The 19,956-nt window shown below is 38.8% G+C and overlaps 1 protein-coding gene and 1 pseudogene across 9 annotated transcripts in view; one reads left to right on the top strand and one right to left on the bottom strand.

Moving 5' to 3' along the window:
- The window catches only part of INTS14 (integrator complex subunit 14), a 28,325-nt gene that overhangs the window by 7,409 nt on the left and 960 nt on the right, over positions 1-19,956 (bottom strand). For 4 of the 9 annotated variants that reach the window (XM_078079189.1, XM_078079194.1, XM_078079195.1 and 1 more), the window contains exons 2-10: positions 18,541-18,824; positions 16,889-16,996; positions 14,865-14,978; positions 13,107-13,262; positions 12,199-12,317; positions 11,609-11,751; positions 9,368-9,460; positions 8,512-8,656; positions 7,057-7,190 (exon numbers count right to left, since the gene is read on the bottom strand). In XM_078079189.1, the coding sequence (XP_077935315.1) occupies positions 7,057-7,190; positions 8,512-8,656; positions 9,368-9,460; positions 11,609-11,751; positions 12,199-12,317; positions 13,107-13,262; positions 14,865-14,978; positions 16,889-16,996; positions 18,541-18,762 (1,234 nt within the window). In that variant the 5' untranslated portion in view covers positions 18,763-18,824. Of the gene's footprint in view, positions 1-7,056; positions 7,191-8,511; positions 8,657-9,367; positions 9,461-11,608; positions 11,752-12,198; positions 12,318-13,106; positions 13,263-14,864; positions 14,979-16,888; positions 16,997-18,540; positions 18,825-18,933; positions 19,024-19,956 lie in introns of all 9 variants that reach the window. The other 5 variants (XM_078079192.1, XM_078079193.1, XM_078079191.1 and 2 more) reach the window with 4 other exon arrangements.
- On the top strand, positions 2,257-2,555 carry LOC118532527 (large ribosomal subunit protein eL36 pseudogene; annotated as a pseudogene).

Raw genomic sequence — 19,956 nt, 5'->3', positions numbered from 1 at the left:
GCCTGCCTGCCCAGCTCTTTCCCAGAGTCTCCGAGGAACCTCAGTGTCTTTCCAACACAGCCTGCCTTTTAACGGAAGTTAGAATTAGAAGACAGCCGACCTTTGAACAACATGGGTGTGAAGTGTACAGGTCCACTTACACACAGGATTTTCCCTATAATTACAAGTACTCTAAATGTATTTTCTCTTCCTTAGGGTTTTTAAAATAAGTTTCTTTTCTCTACCTTTCTTTATTGTAAGAAAGCAGTACATAATACATATAATGTACAAAACATGTGTTCATCAACTGTTTATGTTATTGGTAAGGCTTCTGGTCAACAGTAGGCTCGTACTAGTTAAGTTCTGGGGGAGTTAAAAGTCACAACCCCCACAGTATTCAAGGGTCAACTGCACATTTATCTTGCCTGCTAGAAAAAAGAAAATATCTTTTAAAAAAAAACAACTGTGCAGAGAACAAAGAGTTTCAAAACAAAGTGTAACTTGGTGTACCACATGGCTTAGTCATAAATAACGTTCACATCATCTAACAAGGACAGAATACTGCTTTACCCAAAAAGAACACTATAACCACATTGGAAGCATAGAGGAAGGGAAAAATGTGCTTCTTGGGTGGGTGGGGATGGTGGTGGTAAGAGAGCTAAGCAGTCAACCTTAAAAAGTCAAAATGACATTAAAAAAAAAAAAAGCCAAGAAATAGTTATATACTTACAATATTTAGAAATGTAAATACCAAAAAAAAAACTCCTCCCACAATTAGAAGTTTTAAGTGGCTGTTTCTAGGAACAGAATGAGAAGGAGGAGGGATAAGTATAAACAAGCGTACTGTTTTGCATGCCTTGCTTTGACAATAAATAAATAAATAAATAAATAAATAAATAAATAAAACAAGTTCTTTGACATCAGCCGTGGAAACATTTTTCTAGGTACGTCTCCTCAGGCAAGGGAAATGAAAGCAAAATAAAGCTATTGGGAGTACACCAAAATAAAAAGCTTTTTGTGCAGCAAAGAAAACCATCAATACAACAAAAAGGCAACTTACTGAATGGAAGAAAATATTTGTAACTGATTATATCCGATAAGGGGTTAATATCCAAAATATATCAAGAACTTATACAATTCAATACCAGAAAAACAAATAATACAATTAAAAAATAGGCAGAGGACCTGAACAGATATTTTTCCAAAGAAGACATACAAATGGCCAACACATGAAAAAATGCTCAACATCAGTGTTCATCAGGGAAATGCAAATCAAACCATAATGAGATATCATCAGAATGACTAAAATAAAAAACACAGAAAATAGGGGTTCCTGGATGGCTCAGTTAAGCATCTGACTCTTGGTTTCGGCTCAGGACATGATCTCATGGGTCATGGTTCCGAGCCCTGCGTCGGGTTCCCCGCTCAGAGAGGAGTCTGCTTGAAAGATTCTCTCCCTCTGTCCCTACCCCCACAGGTACACTCTCTCTCTCTCTCAAATAAATAAATAAATAAATAAATAAATCTTTAAAAACAAGCAAAAACAAAAAATAACAACTGTTGGTCAGGATGTGGAGAAAAAGAAACCCTTGGGCAATGTTGGTGGGAATACAAATTAGTGCAGTCACTGTGGAAAACAGTATGGAGGTTCCTCAAAAAATTAAAAATAGAATTACCATGATTCATTAATTCCAGTACTGGGTATTTACCCAAAGAAAATGAAAAGATATATGCACCCCTATGTTTACTGCAATATTAATAAAATAGCCAAGATATGAAAGCAACCTAAGTGTCCATCTATAGATAGATGGATAAAGAAGATGTGCTGGATAGATGGATAGATAGATAGATAGATACATGAGCGCACACACACATACATGCACTGGAATATTATTCAGAATATTATTCTTTTTAAAAAAGAATGAGATTTTGCCATTTGTAACAATGTGGATGGATCTAACCTGTATAATGCTAAGTGAGATAAGTCAGAGAAAGACAAATACCACATGATTTCACTCATATGTGTAATTTCAGACACAAAACAAAGAGACAAACAAAAAAAACCAGACTCTTAAACACAAAACAAACTAGTGGTTGCCAGATGAGAGGTGTACGGGGGATGGGTGAAACAGATAGAGGGGATTATGAGTACACTTACCACGATGAGCACTGAGTCATGCATAGAATTGTTGAATCATTATATTGTACACCTGAAACACTGTATGCTAATTACACTTCAATTAAAAAAAAAAGAAAAACCCCAGCTGAGCAGCGGCCATGACTTTGCGCTACCCTATGGCCACGGGCCTCTACAAGGGCGACAAGATGACTAAGAGTATCAGCAAGGCCAGGCACAGCCGATACTGCGGGCACCTCACCAAGTACTCCAAGTTCCTTTGGGACATGATTCAAGCCCCATACAAACAGTATGCCATGGAGCTGCTCCAAGTCTCCAAGGACAAGCATGCCCTCGAGTTCATCAAGAACAGGGTGGGGACATCTGTGCCAAAAGGAAGAGAGAAGAGTTGAGCCACGTCCTGGTGGCCATGAGGAAAGTGAAAGTCAAGAAGGACTGAACCCCCTCCCCTCTATATGTAATAAAGCCTTTTTAATCCTAACCTCACAAGACTGTCTTGAGAATCAAATGAGATTATATATTTCGTCATGTCTAGCACAGTGCCTCGTACAAAGTTCAATAAAATGTTAGCTTTATTATCTTAATTTGAAAAAAAGAACAGAACCCCGAGGGAGGAATAAATGAATAAGGGGCAGGGTAAAAAGCAGTTCAATCTGAATGAAGAATATGTGTAACAAACCAAGCACTGCTGGATTGGAAGCTAGAATAGAAAGGTATTTGAATGCTACATCTTAAGATTATGGATAGGTATCTGTGGGAAAAATGTAACAACAGTCTAGGTCAGGGGTCGACAAACTTATCCTGCAAAAGGCCCAGACAGTAAATATTTTAGAGTTTGTGGGTTATATGGTCTGTTGTAACTACCCAACTCTGCCACTGAAGCAGGAAAGCAGCCCTACATAACACATAGATCACATAAATGAATATGACTGTGTAATGAAACTTTACAGTAAAACATTATTTACAAAATAAGCAGTAGGCTAGTTTGGCCAACAGGCATTGGTTAGCTGACCTTTGATCTAAATGAAATGTAAAAAACAAACAAACAAACAAAAAAACCAGAACAAGTCAAGAGCAGTGCAAATGAATGAAAAGGCTGAATGAATTTAGGAATGCTACAGAGGGAGACTAGGAGGTGAGGAATCTCTCCATCCTAACACACACACACACACAGCTTCCTCTGCCCTGTGCTTTCTAATTACTGCCTTATTTCTTGCCTCTTGTGGCAAACTTGTCACGTTCGTTTCCTCATCTCTAACTCATTCCTCCACTAGCCTCCTGGCTAACCATGGACTGAAGCTCCTCTTACAAAGCCACCAAAAAATCTCCTGTAGAGATCAAATGACTCTTGATTCATAGTGTCCTCTTCTTTCCTCTTGGTTTCTATTCCTTCCTAAAACTCTTGAGTCATTTACAACACTCATTCTGCAGTCTCTTTCAGATTAAGTTCTCAAGGTGCTAATCCTCCCTTCAAAGGAATCCTTGCGTAATTTAAAGACTCTTCTTCAAATCAGGAACTCATCTTCAGTGGGGATGTTTTTTTTGACAGAAGTCCTTTTGCCCTGGGTTGACATTATATTAACTCTGGAGGATATACCCTGGGTTTCATTGCTTCAGAAACAGTTTTTGGTGCATTATTTGATTTTGCAGAGCCCCACTTCAGAACAGGTAGTGTCAGTCTGCAGGTGCAGAAGTTGGGCTTCAATTTCTCATAGGAGACTTCCATTTTTTTTTTTTAATCTGGAAAAGCAGGTAGAGACAATGGGTAGAATTTTTCTTGTTATCCTCTCACTGAGGGGATAGACCTTCTACATTCCTAGCTTTACTCAAAGGTTTCAGTTCTTTGTTTTATTTGGAACCAAAGTCATATCTCTTTTCCTGTGTGAACTTTAAGACCCCAGCCCCTGCATCCTAGCTCAAGAGCTGGCCTGCTGCCTGTTTTTGAGTTAAAAATGGTTTTTATAGTTTTTATTTTTTAACGATTTTATTTATTTATTTGACAGAGAGACAGAGAGAGCACAAGTAGGCAGAGAGGCAGGCAGAGGGAGAGGGAGAAGCAGGCTCTTCGCTGAGCAGGGAGCCCAATGCAGGGCTCGATTCCAGGACCACGGAATCATGAACTGAGCCGAAGGCAGCCACTTAAGCAACTGAGCCACCCAGGCGCCCAGGTTTTTATATTTTCTAAATAGTTGGGGGGAAAATCAAAAGAATATTCATGACACGTGAAAATTATATGAAATTCAAAATCTGGTGTCCATAAAGAATATTTTATTGGAATATGTCACTCCCATTCATTTATGTATTGGGCTACAATGGCAGAGTTTAGCAGTTACGACAGAGATCATATGGCCTGCAAAGTCTAAAATATTTACTATCTGGCCGTTTACTGAAAAAGCTTACCACCTAGCTTCTAGGGTCTATATTCAGTCAAAACTCTTTTCTAAGCTTCAGTGGCAGAGGCATCCTTCAGGCCTAACTGACATGCATGCACATGTGTATAAGACAGGGTATGCAGGCCATGTATCGTACATGTGTATGAGACACTGTACTTTCTTCTTGAGTATCTCTATTCTCTTGGTTTCTGTGACATCATTTCTTCTACTTTTCCTTTATTAGTGCCCTTTCCACTGTCCCCATAGTTAGTCTTTTCTAGGGGGTTTGGTCCTTGGCTCTCTTTTTGCCTTAATTACATACTTTCCTGAGGCTAGGGCTTCTTAACGTGTGGTTATGGATCCCCTGGATTGTAATCATTTGGATAATATTAAACCTGCAAGTTCTGGACTGGAATCCAGACCTACTGAATCAGAATCTCTTTAAGGGGGGCCCAGGAAACAATTTTTAAACAAGTTCTTCTGGTTTTTTTTTTTCTTTGTTTTATACACAAAAACTCAAATGTTTGAACCACTGCCCTAAGCAATTGCCCTCATTCTCACCATTTTACCTATCAGTGGTATGCTTATAACTAAAAATTATATATACAACTCTGCCCTCTTTTGGAAACTCTTACAGGAATTGTCTCTAGCCACTTCCACCTAAATCTCACAGGCATAAATTCAACATGCACAAAAGATGTCTTTCCAAATCTACTCTTCCTCCTCTGTTCTCTGTTCCAATCAACAGTATCACCTTTCACCCTGCAGCCCAAATCAGAAACCTGGGATCATTCTCAACACCTCCATTTCCTTTATTCTCATATCCAAACACTGTTGATTCTGCCTCCTGAATATCTTTTGCATGGATCCCCATCATCCCTATTCCCAGCCACTGCCCCTGTTCTGGCTCTCATCCTTACATCTCCAGGACTGTCACAGTAGACTTCTAACTTTCCAAATCCACACTCCACAGAATTATCTACCTATCTATCTATCTACCTACCTACCTATCTCTTTCTCTTTTTTTTTTTTAAAGATTTTATTTGTTTACTTATTTGAGAGAGAGACAGTGCTCATGCACACGAGCAGGGGAGGAGCAGAGGGAGAGGAAGAGGGACTCAAGCAGAGTCCACACTGAGCACGGAGCCCAATGCAGGGCTTGATCTCACAACCCTGAGATCATGACCTGAGCCGAAACCGAGTCGGATGCTTTACTGACTGAGCCACCCGGGCATCCCCAGAATTATCTAACTGCAAATTTATTAGCTCTCACTTGAATTTCAGCCATACTACACAATTCCAGGGGGCCCTAGTACCCAGAATACAAAGTCTCCTAACTGGTATCTCTACTGTTCTCATATGCATCCCCTTCAGTGGCTTCCCAGTATCTGCAAAATAGTCTCAGCTCTTCACATTTCAAATCAGGCCTGCCCTATTCCAACCACTGCCAATAACCTACCATCTGGCCCTCCCACCCCTACTCTCATACTTTTGTTCTAGCTTTGCTTTTCTATAGGTGATCCATTTGTCCAGAATGCCCCTTCTTCCTTCATTAGCTCAGCAAATCTTCTTCTTCAAACCCCAGTAAGGGTGTCCCTCCTCTATGAAGATCTTCCTGAGTCCTCTAGGCAGAGCTGATCATCCAGGCCAACTCTGATCTTGTACCAGTCTGTGTTTATTATTCCACTTTCCACTAGACTTTGAGCAACTCCTGCTTTTATCCCCTAAAAGTTAGCTTGGTAGATGTTCCTGAAATTGAAATGGGCCCAAATGAGTCCAGGATGACTCTATAGTTGGAGCCTGAGTACCCAGGAGTACTTAGGCCTCAATCAGAAGGAGTGGGAAAATCAGAAAAAGGAACAGTTTAGGAGGGAAGGGTTAAGAGATGATGGTTTCTGTAACAAACATGCTGAGCTGATTGGTACTATGGCAGAATATCCAGGTGGACAGATCTAACTGGGAACTGGAAATATGATATGCGAGTTCTAGGGAGAGATCAAGTAGGACTAGAGTTATACATCTGGGGGAGTCTGAAGCTATAATGGCTGATGAAATAATCAAGACAGAATAATAATCCAAGAGAAAAAGGCAAAGAATAACATCTTGAAAATCATGAGGCAAGAGGAAGACAAGACAAAATGACAAGAAAAAGCAAAGCTGCCAAAGGAAAAAGTAAATATCAGAAGAATGCAATGTTAGGAAAGCTAAGGGAAAACAGTTTCAAGAAGGAAGGGGATTAAATTATCTAGAAATGACGGGTAGAAATGACGGGTGAGTGGAGTTGAAAATAGTGCACTGAAGAAAAAAATGTTTATGGATAGTAGCTTTTCACTCTAAGCAGTCAGAGCATTTACATTTACTTAAAGCAACCTAAATGTCATTTACTTGATGTAAAGTTAAAAGTTCAAACATCACACTCTGCTGGGGTTCTCCATGCACATATCCAGCATTAGAGACCACAGCACACCCATAAGGGAGATCACACAGCTCTCTGATTGCAGTCAGAGCCATTCAGAATAGCAGAGAGAAAACAAAGTCAAGATAAGTAAAATCTGATCTGGGTTATACCTGAAATAGGACCCAACTGTGCCATTTTCCCTAGCCATGGGAGAGGTTCTGGACCAGGCTCAAAGAGAGACATCATGAGGTTTGATTTCTTCTTGCTGTCAGCTTGGGAGTAGAGCATTCCATGCCATTCAGGACTAGACGGAGAGAAGATGGAAGATCAGAAGAACGTCAAGCCTGGGACTGTAAAGTTAAATAAGTCTAGCCAGTGTTTTTCTCTTGAGAGACATGGGCTTCAGCTTTGAAGTCAGGTGCATTTTTACTAAAGCCAAATCCTAAAACTGAAAATGCATACTGCTGCCCCCCAATATTGCCATTCCTCTGGGAAGTGTATTATTATTCAATTAGATAGAAATGGAAATCAAAAGCAATCTTAAAAAAAGAAAAAAAATCACAAGGGCAGCAAAGAGCTACAGAGGTTGAGAGGAGCAAGGGTTGCAACCCATGTTTCAGAAGCCTCCCTGACTCATTCACAGCAGCACCGACACAGGGCAGCATTTCTAACAAAGGGCACAAAGCCATCGCCCAGCTCTGTTCCTTCTTCTCAAAGGGCCCTAGAGGATTCCCATATTCGGAGCCAGTACAAGTAGCTTGGGTACCAAGAAATACAGCAAACTAATACCTAATAAGAATTGCATTCTTCTTTTTGGACCAGGTAATTTTAACTCAAGTAGAAATGGAGCTTCATCTGAGTACTCCTAACCTCTTCATCTTCTATACCCGTCAACCCCAGGTGATGGCCAGAAGATGATCAGTCACCTCTTCTTTCCTAACAACAGGTATTATAGAAAGGGAAGCAGATGGTTTTGCAAATTTCAAGACTGTAGCAAATGTAAAAGCTAGAAAGGTGTTCCCCACAGGGAAGGGTTACAGCGCAGTGGTTATGAACATGGGCTCTGGAGTCAGAATGCAAGGGTAAGAACCCTGGCTCTTTCGTTTATGAGCTGTGTGACCCTGAGCGAGTTCCTTGACCTCCCTAAGCCTCAGTTTCTCATCTATACAACAGGGATAAACACTGATACCCCCTGTATTGCGTTGTTGTGAAGGATTACATGAATTAATAAATGTAAAATGACTAGAGGAGTGCCTGGCACATGGTAAAATGTTCAATCAATGTTCTTGGTATCCTTTTTCATTTAGTTCCAACTCCTCATCTCATAGCTGAGGAGCCTGTGAATACTGCATAAGATCCCACTGCAAGTACTAGAACTTTATAACTGAATCGATTTCCTAGATAAAACAGAAAAGAGGAAAACAGAGAAAGGATATAAGAGCAATATAATTAAAAGGCTCACTCTGTACTTATTCTAGGGGATGATTTAAAGAGCAGTTTAGGTGATGGTAAGTGGGAAGGGTATGGTAGGGGGAGGAAAAAGGTGATAAGGAAAAGTCTGGGAAATACTTCACTTTGTACATTGATTCTCCCTCATTCAACGAAAGGTAAACAAAGTTCCTTACCCTAACTGAACTATTGCCACCATTCCTTCCACTTTCAGGCTGCCGTGGAGCAGGACACAAAAGTTGGGTATTTTGCCTGCAATTTGATTGGCTGAATTTTCATCTTCGTTGTCATCAGTTATGCCAGTACCCACCTCATCACCTTCTGTGAAAAGATCAGACTAAGATTAGCTACTAAAGTCCCAAACCACAGTTATACTCCTTTTTGTTTCTAGCCTTGGAAGGAGAGTATTCGGTTATAAAGGAATATTATAATAAGTAAGAAAAACTCCTATTCTGGTTTTCCTATGTCCATATAAAAATCAGTTTTCAGGGTGCCTGGGTGGCTCAGTTGGTTAAGCGACTGCCTTCGGCTCAGGTCATGATCCTGGAGTCCCTGGATCGAGTCCCGCATCGGGCTCCCTGCTCGGCAGGGAGCCTGCTTCTCCCTCTGACCCTCCCCCTTCTCATGTGCTCTCTCTCTCATTCTGTCTCAAATAAATAAATAAAAAATCTTAAAAAAAAAAAAAAAAAATCAGTTTTCACATTTTATATGAATTTCATTTATATGAAACATCCAGAAGAGGCAAACCTATAGAAACAGAAAAGACATTTAGTGGTTACCTGGGGCTAAGGGAGATGGGAAGCTAGGGATTGACAACTAAAGGGTTTCTTTTATGGTGGTGAAATTATAATAGCAGAAATGGTCTTCTAGTATATTAGACAACATTCCATTTTTAAAAAAGCAAATCCAATAACTATTCCTTTCCCCTAATTCTGCAAAATGTGCTATCCTACTATCAACTATATACATTTAAGAAAAACTTCAGCTCATAAGATGCTTCATCTGTATCACTGGAATAGGACGAGAACTCACCTTTGTTAAGTGCTATTGGTAGGACCAGATGTCTGGACAGAACCGGGGGACTTGAAATATCAGCTATATCAATAAATCCCACTATTTCCAAATCTGAAAAGAATGAATCAACACAGAATTAATTAATGGATAGGGAAGTACATTATTTTCTACGTACTAAGTTTCACAAATACAGTGTTTAGGTGAGCATTTCAGATGTGACAAGGAAGGTTATTAGAAGTTTCTCTGGATGACTCATAATCTCCATTTTAAACAGCTCAGGAAACAAGAATAACTGCCTTTCATTTAATGATTTAAGTTATAATAAAACAAATCAGTTAGACTTTATTTTTATGAGGCTAGGTCCCCAGCCAAGGCAAAAGCTTAAAGATCCAATCCCTCTGTTTAGTCAGGGATGTTCAGGTCAGCAGGGGGCATCAGAGTCAAGCACTTCCACCACTCCATCCTTGCAGGGGGAGCAGCCGTCCTTGGACCCGTAAAGCAAATTATTTCCGTGAGAAAGAAATACATTCTCTATAAGCCCAAGGTAGCAGTCTAAATATGACAATGATTTCTCTGCTTTATAGAAGCTGCATTAAAGACCCAGAGTACTTGTTGGAAACCTAATAGGTAAAAAATAAAAGTTTTATCCCAAAGTACTTTTTAGAAGTTTATTTTCTGATTAAATAGAAAAACTTGGAAAACACTAAATATTGTAAAGAAGAGAAATAAAGTCACTCATTATTCACCATCAAAAGAAACATCTATTAATATTTTATTGAACTGCTTTTCAGTCTTTCTTCCAGGCACAGACATCCTCATATTCTCAAAGTAATTTTTTAAAAAAGATTTTATTTATTCATTTGACAGAGAGAGTACAAGCAGGGGAGTGGCATGCTGAGGGAGAGAGAGAGAAGCAGGCTCCCCGCTGAACAGGGAGCCTGTGGGGCTTGATCCCAGGACCCTGGGATCATGACCTGAACCAAAGGCAGATGCTTAACCGACTGAGCCACCCAGGCGCCCTTCTCAAAGCGATTTTTAAAAATATCAGGGTCATGGTGAGTACACTGTACTTCTGATACGTCAGGAAATCTGCTTCTCTGGAGATTTACTGCCATTACCTTCTTTAGCTGAATAACAAATGAGTCAGCATAAGCAGTTATGTATTTTTCATTTGAGTAACAAAAGGCCTGCATTTCAAAGTGGTGTAAGTATAAGCTATGACAATGATCTTGGACTAAAAGTTTATATGGAAAAGAAAGGACCTATTCAAAGTTACTCATCAAAAAAGGTTGGGAAGTAGAATCTAGTTGGTCTGAAGGCAACAAAACATTTGGCACAGCTTAACACACTGCAGCAGTTACCATGAAAGAGATGGGTGTCCGACTTCCAGACAGCCAGGGTCTAAAGGCACAAAAAATAAAAAGCCTTTGCACAGCCCTTCACTCTCAGACTCTTACAAATCTGTGCACCCGTGAGTGAAATGAACATTTACCGTGCACTTAATTCTAATCATTGGTTGACTAGACATTTACCTACTAAACACCTACTAAGCATCAGATGCTGTGCTAGGCCCTGAAGATGCAACGATGACTGAAACAGTGACGGCTGAATGTGTGCCCACCACTCAAGGGGTCCACCCACCAACTGGAGACAACTCTCCTCTCCACTCTTCCTTGTGACTTCTGACTCACTTTGCCAATCTCAGCTAAGCACAACACCTCCAGCATGAACCAGGGAAAAGCAGTAGCACGTCTCTTTCTTTTAGTCAAAACACAAGCAGCAGCGCTCGAGGGGTATGGTATATCAGAGCGGAGACCTCAGAGAGACCATGACTCATCTAGAGATTCCACTCACCTAGCCAATCAGAATGAGAGGAAGGGACTTGTCCAGGATCACACAGGAAGAATCACACAGCCAAGTCTAGAAGCTAGCTCTTCACAGATGATCTTAATTATCACGCTAACCAATCTCTATTAAGAATTACTTCAGGGATTTCATGGCTAGTGAATCTGGTCATGATTTCCAACTCTAGTAATTTGTGGCTATAGTCATCTAGGATTAGAGATTAACTCATGACCTCACCATGGAAGACCACAAGCCTGCCACCCTTCTGGCAATGCCTCCTCCCATCCAAAATGTATACACCCTAGTATCAGAATTTACCTTTCTTTTCAACCCTCCTAGATAGTGAAAAAGCCAGAAGTTACAAGAAAGTAAAGATAACAAAAGAACTAAGAAGAAAATTAAAAAACACATTACCTGTGTTGATGACTTTAGGGATGGGATCGATTTCCTCATCTACAACAAAGGGCTCTGGTCTGGGGAAGACCTGCACATCAGCGGTTAGGTGGCCGCACTTGAGAACAGCATGGAAAGGTGTATACGCCAGATCTATCAGTTTTCTAGAATATGATGATTAATTGTTATAAGAAGAGTATTTATATGATACATACCATCTTTTTCAAGTAATTTCTTCAAGATGCTAAGTTTATTTTCCCTTCAAGTCAACTCTAAAACTATCATCTGACCATTTGTGAAATAGAACAAAATCTGACATTTTTGGTGAGGAAATTTCAATTCTGAAAAGCCCAAAAGCAAGTTAATCTTTTGAAACTGCTGAGTCATTGTAGGAAGTCAGTATCTACAGGCATTATTGATTTAGTCATGCTTAATTTAAAAGGGAATGAACTTTTAAAAATCACTACTACCAGTCATTTTACCTGAAAATTGTGCAACTCGGGGAAAATGAAATGACAACAATTAGAAATAGTGAAATAGATCTTATAGCTGAATATCAAATTATAATAACAGATTGTAAGAAGGCAAAAAAGCTCTAAGTCTATACTCACCCAAACATAGACTGTACATTTTTCAAGCACAGGGGGCCATCAATAGTAAAAATCTGCCCTTCACCATTGTTTAAATCTATGAGACGTTCAAGGCAATCCAAGGAGTCAGTGCTCTGAAGCTACAAAGCACAACAGATGACCCTTTTAAAGTGGCACACAATGCCAGATTATTATCAGCACACCGAGGTCACACCCGTCAAAATAATACAGGCAATAAATAACAGAGATGATTTTTTTTTTAACAACCTGAGGGGAAAATAACTATAACAATTTTGATTCAACGTTACCAAGAGGAATGCTATATAAAATGATACCAGTAGAGCTATTTTACTCAGAAGTAGTTTTGCAAAGATTCTCAGAGGTGACCACAGTTGGTATTTACACACTATCTTCCCTCCAAAGTGTTGCTAACATCTTTTAGGTGAGAACCATCATTATCTACATTTCACAGATAGGAAACCTGAGGTGAAGAAAGGTTCAGTAACTTTCCCAAATAAATGGGAAAACCAGGAAGTAGAGTTTAATAAAACATACATCAGAATAGTGTTACTTTACCAAAAAAGTTCAAGCACATCTCTGTCAATATTTCTGGTGCAATGGACATAAGAATTCCTAAATGAGGTAAATGCCTAACACCAAAAAGAACATTTTAACTCTTATGCATCTGAAAAGTCTTTGTGGGAAGCAGGATGGATAATAACTCCAGCCAGCTAGGTCTCCAGAGATGGACAACACTCTGAATCTTCAAAGAGCATTTGAGACCTAGAGTCCTTCCAAATTTAGTGATTAGCCTCAGCTGAAACCAGTGGAGTTCAATGTTATAGTATATACAATACAACACTAATGGAATATACTAAAAATAAAGTCCTAAAGTGTATCTAATCGAACTAAAGAGAACTCAGTATTACCTCCTCCAAATTTGCCATGCACATGATGTATAACTTAGATGGGAAAGGAAAAGGGAGCGGAAACCTGTTGCTCTCGCTTCGTTGACTGTGAGTAGCTAGCGAATGCCGCAGTGAACCTCTACCAATGCCAAGACAGCCATCTGTCACCAGAACAACCTGTTTGCACAGAGTGAGAGATTTGTACATGAAATCACATATTTATTTAAAGTGGTCTCATTTCTCCCTAATGGCATTTACCCTGAAAAACCCACCTCTGCAGGGAGACAAGCAATAAGGTGAATAAATCTCAAAAACATTTGGTCAAGTGAAAGATGACACACACTGCATGATTCTATTTATATCAAGTTCTACAACAGGTACAACAAAGCTAAGATAAATCAGACCAGAGCTGTGGGGTGTAGGGGGATATAGACTAGAAAGGGAAAGGTGAGAAAACTGTTGGGTAATGGAAATGTGCTAGATCTTAACTGGAGTAGTGGCTACATAGGTGTATGCATCTGTCAAAACTCAGTGAACTATGTACTTAAGATCTATGCACTTTTCTGTATTTTATCTAATTAAACCTAAAAAATAGTACCTGCCTATGAACACTTAAAATCATAACCAATTCTTATTTAATTGTATTAAAACTAGAACCCTGACTCTTTTAGATAGAGTTGGCACCTAAGGCACTGGATGTCGAGAATGACATGTGGATCTATTTTACATGTGACCCTAGGAAGTATCAGCACAGAAGTCCAAACCTTAACACTATTTTCAAAGATGACAAACTCTATCCCTGGTCAATTAAAATGACAACTGCTTTAAAAATGTATTTGTAGGGGTGCCTGGGTGGCTCAGTCAGTTAAGTATCTGACTCTTGATTTCAGCTCAGGTCATGATCTCAGGGTCGTGAAACAGCCCTGTGTCTGGCTCCATACTGGGCATGAAGCCTGCTTAAGATTCTCTCTCTCCCTCTGTCCCTCCCCCACTCTAAAAAATGTACATGTGTAAGACCTTTAGAGGTGCCTGGGTGGCTCTGTTGGTTAAGTGTCTGCCTTCGGCTTGGGTCATAGTCCCAGGGTCCTGGGATCAAGCCCCACGTTGGGCTCCTTCAGCGAGGAGCCTGCTTCTCCCTCTCCTCCCCGCTCATGCTCTGTGTCACTATCTCTGTCTCTCTCTCTCTCAAAAAAAACAACCAAAAACTTAAAAAAATAAAAGACCTTTAAAATACATTCTTAATCAACCTGTAATCTGAAAAAGCCTTCAAAATATACCAACAATGGATGGTAGTTACAAATTATTTTTCTTCCTCATTGCCTCAGTGATCCTATGGGGTGGTAGATATTCCAAGCATTCCAGAGTAGTAGTATTTTTGCTCTTCCTACCCTAGCCTTGTAATTTGATAATAATAGGCCATAAGGCAGTGTTAGGTGACAGAACCATGTGAAGTACCAAGATTGGCACTTATTTCTAAAGCCCAAGAATGCTCAATGGCAGTCCCCTGGAGAGATGTCATTTTTTGGGAAGATAATCAATTGACTATATAAGGCAATTTCCTCTTACACGAACAACTGCTATATAATGATTTACTTCTGCCTCTACTTTTTTCAGATACTGTGTGATGAAATATTTCACGTAATGTCAAAATGAGACAGACTTTACTCAGATAATGAAGACATAGTCCAGCTGTCTGAAACCTTGATTAACAAAATTCCACATTAAAACAAATCTATTTGATAGTAACTGAATATAAAAACAATCACTAATAACTTCTACCTTTAGTACAGTGTTTGGACCTGGTTCACTCCAAAACTCATCAAGCAAACCTAAGTGGATCCAGGCCCAGCCCTGGGCCCTCAGGGTATAGGACATCTCAAATTCAGATTCTTCCTTTAGTAAAGGAAGAAAAAATATTAAAAGGCAGAAGGCTGTGTGGTGCACAAGATCTTGCTTGTTACATATTTTCTGAATTTCGTCTCTAAAACGACTGAAGCAGCAGCAAAGGAAACTGCTACCCGCTAGCTTCCAGTTCAGAAGACACTGACAACAAAATTTCATTTATTCAATATATTCTTAGGACATTAGATATTCTGTATGCACAGATTTACCAAATAAATAATGTTTAATGAAGGTGCCAAACATTTTTATTTCTGAAAAGAAAGTGATCAAAAGGCATTTATGGCATTTATTAAAATGATTTCACCTTTTAGTAGCAGCTCAGGGTCTTCATTAACCCATGAGTTCATACTCTGTAAAACAGGTGGTTTTGTAGTCAGAAAAAAACAAACCTGAAAGTTGGGTTTACTGAGATATAATTTACATGCAATAAAATTCATCCTTCTTAGTATACAGTTCTAGGAGTTCCAACAACTACATTCAGTGAGCAACCACTTCTACAATCAAGATAAAGACCAGTCCTGTCCCAGTTTCCCTTGTGCTTCATTTCAGTCAATTCCCTACCCTTCCCTCACCCCCAGGCAGCCACAATCTTATTTTTAGTTAAAAAATAAATACCAGTGATGCCACTGGCGCTACTGAAGAACCTGTGTTGGACCATGTAACAAAAAATCATACACTGTGGCCCACGTCTGTTTTTGTAAATAAAGTTTTATGAAAACACAGCCATGTCATTTATTTACTTATTATCTATGGCTGCTTTCATGCTATGATAGTGGAATTGAGAAGTTGTTACAAACATCTGCAAAACCTAAAATACAGAAAAAGCTTGCTGACTCCTATTGTAGATTACTCTAATTTTCCTTTTAGTGATTTTTCTGTTTTCTCCTTTAAAATGTACTACCACTTCTCAAAGCACAAGCATATTTGCTTTTGTGCTTTGTTGCAATATATTCACAGATATTGCAGTTTTTACAAATTGAAGATCTATGGCAGCCCTGCCCTGAGCAAGTTTATCGGTACTATCTTTCTAACAGTATTTGCTCACTTTGTGTCTCTTTCACATTGGGGTAATTCTTGCAATATTTTGAACTTTTTCATTATTATTATCTTTGTTATGGGGCTCTGTGACCAGTGATTATGACTTGCTGAAAGTTCAGATGTTGGTTAGCATTTTAGCAATGAAGTATTTTTTAATTAAGGCACGGACATTTTCTTTTACACATAACGCTATCATACACTTACTAGACTACAGTATAGTGTAAACAATTTTTTACATACTGGGAAACCAAAAACTTCAACGGACTCACTTTATGCAATGTTAGCTTTATTCTGATAGTCTGAACCGAACCTACAATATCTCCAAGGTATGCCTGCTTATAGTAAACTTCCAATTCTCTTTTTATTCTAATACTCTGTTCTGATTTGCTAATGTGGACCTATTGTGGACCCAAAGTAAAGGGCAACAGAATATATGACATTCATACGCATCACTTTTTAGAAAACTCAGTTGAGATGGTTAAATGTTTGCTAAATAAATGCTACATTAAGATAATGAAGACAGACTATCATATACTGATGTTTATAATTCTATCACTCAAAATTATAATTACCCCTTCCAGGGAGTGTTCTAAAATTCTACTGTGAGCCCTTTGTGTTTTATACAAACAATATTAGTTTGCAATAAGCCAATTTGCTAGGAGAATGCTTTCCTTAAGGCATAATTGTGCTGTTTTCTGAGCATATTAGTGTTGACTTAGTGCCTTCTTTTAAAAAGATACCAATAATGTATAATGTAGTTTATAGAAATTACAATGCGTGCTGTGTCAGAGCCTAAAGAAAATCAAATCACCTCAGTGGTTAATGGTTTTAACTTAGGGCAATGAAAAGGAATTGATCATTACCTGGCAAGGAATCGCACCACCCCATTCTTGCTGAACAATATTGCAAACACCAACTAATGCAGATTCCAAGCAGGTTTTATCATAATCATCCATATTACTTAGTGCTTCCTGATTGAATAAAAGATAAAATTGCTCATTATTTTTTACTGTTATTAGAAAACAACATAAACTGTTCAAAGCATGAATGTTACACAGGGGACATTGTGCTTCTGAGAGCCCAAAAGCATATTTTCTCAAAGAAAAATGGTAAAACCAGCTTCCTCAACCACAAAGGACAATTAGGAGCGTCCTTTATTCCATTCTCTTATCAAGTGAGAGTGAATGGTCCACCAAGTTCCTAGCTTTGTAAGGGAACCCTGAAGAAAGTAACTAAAATGAAGAACTTTTAAACACATAAAAAAAAAAAATGACAAAAATTATTGAGTACTAACTATATTCTAAATACCAACCTAGGCACTTAACATGAATTTAGTTATCTCAACACTCTGTAAGGTATAGATTATTAAACTATTTTTAAAACAAGGAAACAAAGGTACAGAATGATGAGGTAACTTTCCCAGGTCACAGGCCTAGAGGTGTCACAATCTAGATTTAACCCCAGTCAATCGGACTCCAGGACACTTGGTCTTAACCACTACTCTGAACGACTCAGATAGCAATTCTCTAAATTTCAGAACTGCTGAACATCCAAAATCCTTAGTTTACTATTCATTTACAAGAAATCCAGTGCAATTTTTAAAAAAAGCTTGTAGCAGAAAAAAAAGGTGAGACAGTAAAAGAAATGATTTAACAAAATTTTATTATGTACATTTAAAAAATCAAACTACACTGATCCTGGATCTCTAACCTGCCCAGCAAGTATTAAACTGTTTTAATTCCACACTTACTATTACAAGGTAGTGCTGGAAATACTGATTTAGAGATGTTGTCAGGAAGTAAATTCTCTGGCATATCACAGATAACACCTTTTGAACTAATACCTATCAACTGAGGTTTAAAAATTATAATTTCTTGGCATCTGTAAATCAATCAAAGGCTATTTATTGGAGAGGAAATATAATTTTGAATTACTCTAGAATGAAGGTTTTGGTAAGGAAGGGCTGTTTTTCATCTCAAGTTTTGTAAGAAAATAGAAAAGAATAAAGTATTGAACTTAAAGACCTTGAATTTTAGGGAATGGGGAACTATATCCTGACATGCTCTCCTTTCCACAGAAAATTCCAGAAAACCGAGAGAATAAAATAAGGTAACAACTCAGAGCTTGAACTCAAAGCTCTACCAAAGGTGTAAGGCCTACTGGTTGTGAAACTTTGTTTTATAGCTATACTCAGATATTATACCCACAGACTGCACATTAAATAAGCTCAAGTTCTACTGGGCGCTGGGGGGGCAGAGTCGGCTGACCATCTGACTCTCGGTTTTGGCTCAGGTCGTGATCTCAGGGTTGTGAGATCACTGGGCTCAGTGCTCAGCAAGAAGTCTGCTTTGACTTTCTCTCTCCCTCTGCTCCTCCCCTCCTCCCCCAAATAAATGGATAAATCTTAAAAAAAAAAAAAAGTCCAAGTTCTAAATATTCAGTGCGATATGATAACACTGTTTTCCTTCCTAAAAATCTGGGCCCTGTACATACAATAACTCATTCCTTTTTGTACCTGAAGGGTGTTGTAATCTCTTGTGAAGGGAACCATCAGCTCCCAGAGTGATGAAAAAACCACGAGGGCTGTAAACTCAAGCTTGTAATTTGTGGCCATGTGCTCAAACAGCATCGTCAAACCATGGGCTGCCAGGTGCTTACGCTGATATTCCTCAGACCCCTCGATCGACACAGGTCGGGTCATGGAAAGGGATACGTCCATTACCACCACTGTTGGCATGATGAAAATGATCCCAATGTTCCCAATCAGAGCGCAAAAAGACAGCTAGAAAGAGAGAAATGCTGTAGAAAATAAATATGATTAGGTCTTCTTACATGTTACAGAGAGAAAAAAGGTTTTTTTCCCCACCCTAATTTTAACCAAACTTTGCAGAAATGAGTGAAGGCAAACCTCATTTAAGTTGAGGTAAAGGCAAAACTGCAGAGAATTCAGAAGGAGGGAAGCAAGCAACGACCCACATGCTCCAAGGACCACGTATTTCTATTAAAAAAGATATTAAATTCAGATAACTCTTGACTTTCATAATTTCAAAGTTTATACAACTTAATATAACAAACATTCCTACATCACCTCTCCAACAATTTATGAACGAACATTTCTAGCTGTCATATTTAATTTCTAACCAGTTTTGTCCATCCAGTCTTCCCTAATTGTATATATGCAATATGAGTTTTATGAAGGTGTAATTAGTATATACATACAATGCTGTGACCTCCTGTAATGGTGCTTTTTGACAAGCAATCCATTCTTTTTGGGCACCATCACTCTCTTAATCAATACAGCAGTAGTTGTGTGTTTATTTAATTATCTTGTTGCTTGGTGCCCTTTTTTATTATTAAAATGAATGTAAAATGTAAAAATGAAAGGGCTAGTAGAGTCATAATCCAAATTAGACAAAACTGGAAATCATTATGCATGACAAAAGCAGTAAACTACTGCTAGCCTCGGTAATACTGTACGTAAATTGGGCAACAATGCTTTCATTGTGAGGGAAAAGAACAAAATTAAACAGTATGTAGGACAGCTGACATTATCTCATGAACAAAATTAAACAGTATGTAGGACAGGTGACGTTATCTCATGAAATTGTGTATAAAAGTCAATATGCAGAGGGGCGCCTGGGTGGCTCAGTTGGTTAAGCATCTGACTTGGTTTTGGCTCAGGTCATGATCTCAGGATCCTGGGATCTAGCCCCACATCGGGCTCCATGCTTAGCACAGAGTCGGCTTGAGATCCTCTCCCTCTCCCTCCCCCAGCTCAGGCTCTCTCTAAATAAATAAATAAGTAAATAAGTAAATAAATAAAATCCTTTTTGAAAAGTCAATATGCAGAATGGAGAAAACAGAGTTCTTTAAAATTACGGATTGAGAATTAGCATGAAGAAAACATTTCTGTTCTTAAAAATAAAGAAAA

This window comes from Halichoerus grypus, chromosome 8 (assembly GCF_964656455.1).
Source record: "Halichoerus grypus chromosome 8, mHalGry1.hap1.1, whole genome shotgun sequence".
Lineage (NCBI taxonomy): Eukaryota > Metazoa > Chordata > Mammalia > Carnivora > Phocidae > Halichoerus > Halichoerus grypus.
The sequence above is the reverse complement of the archived record's forward strand: the minus strand, read 5'-3'. Positions and strand labels throughout refer to the sequence as shown.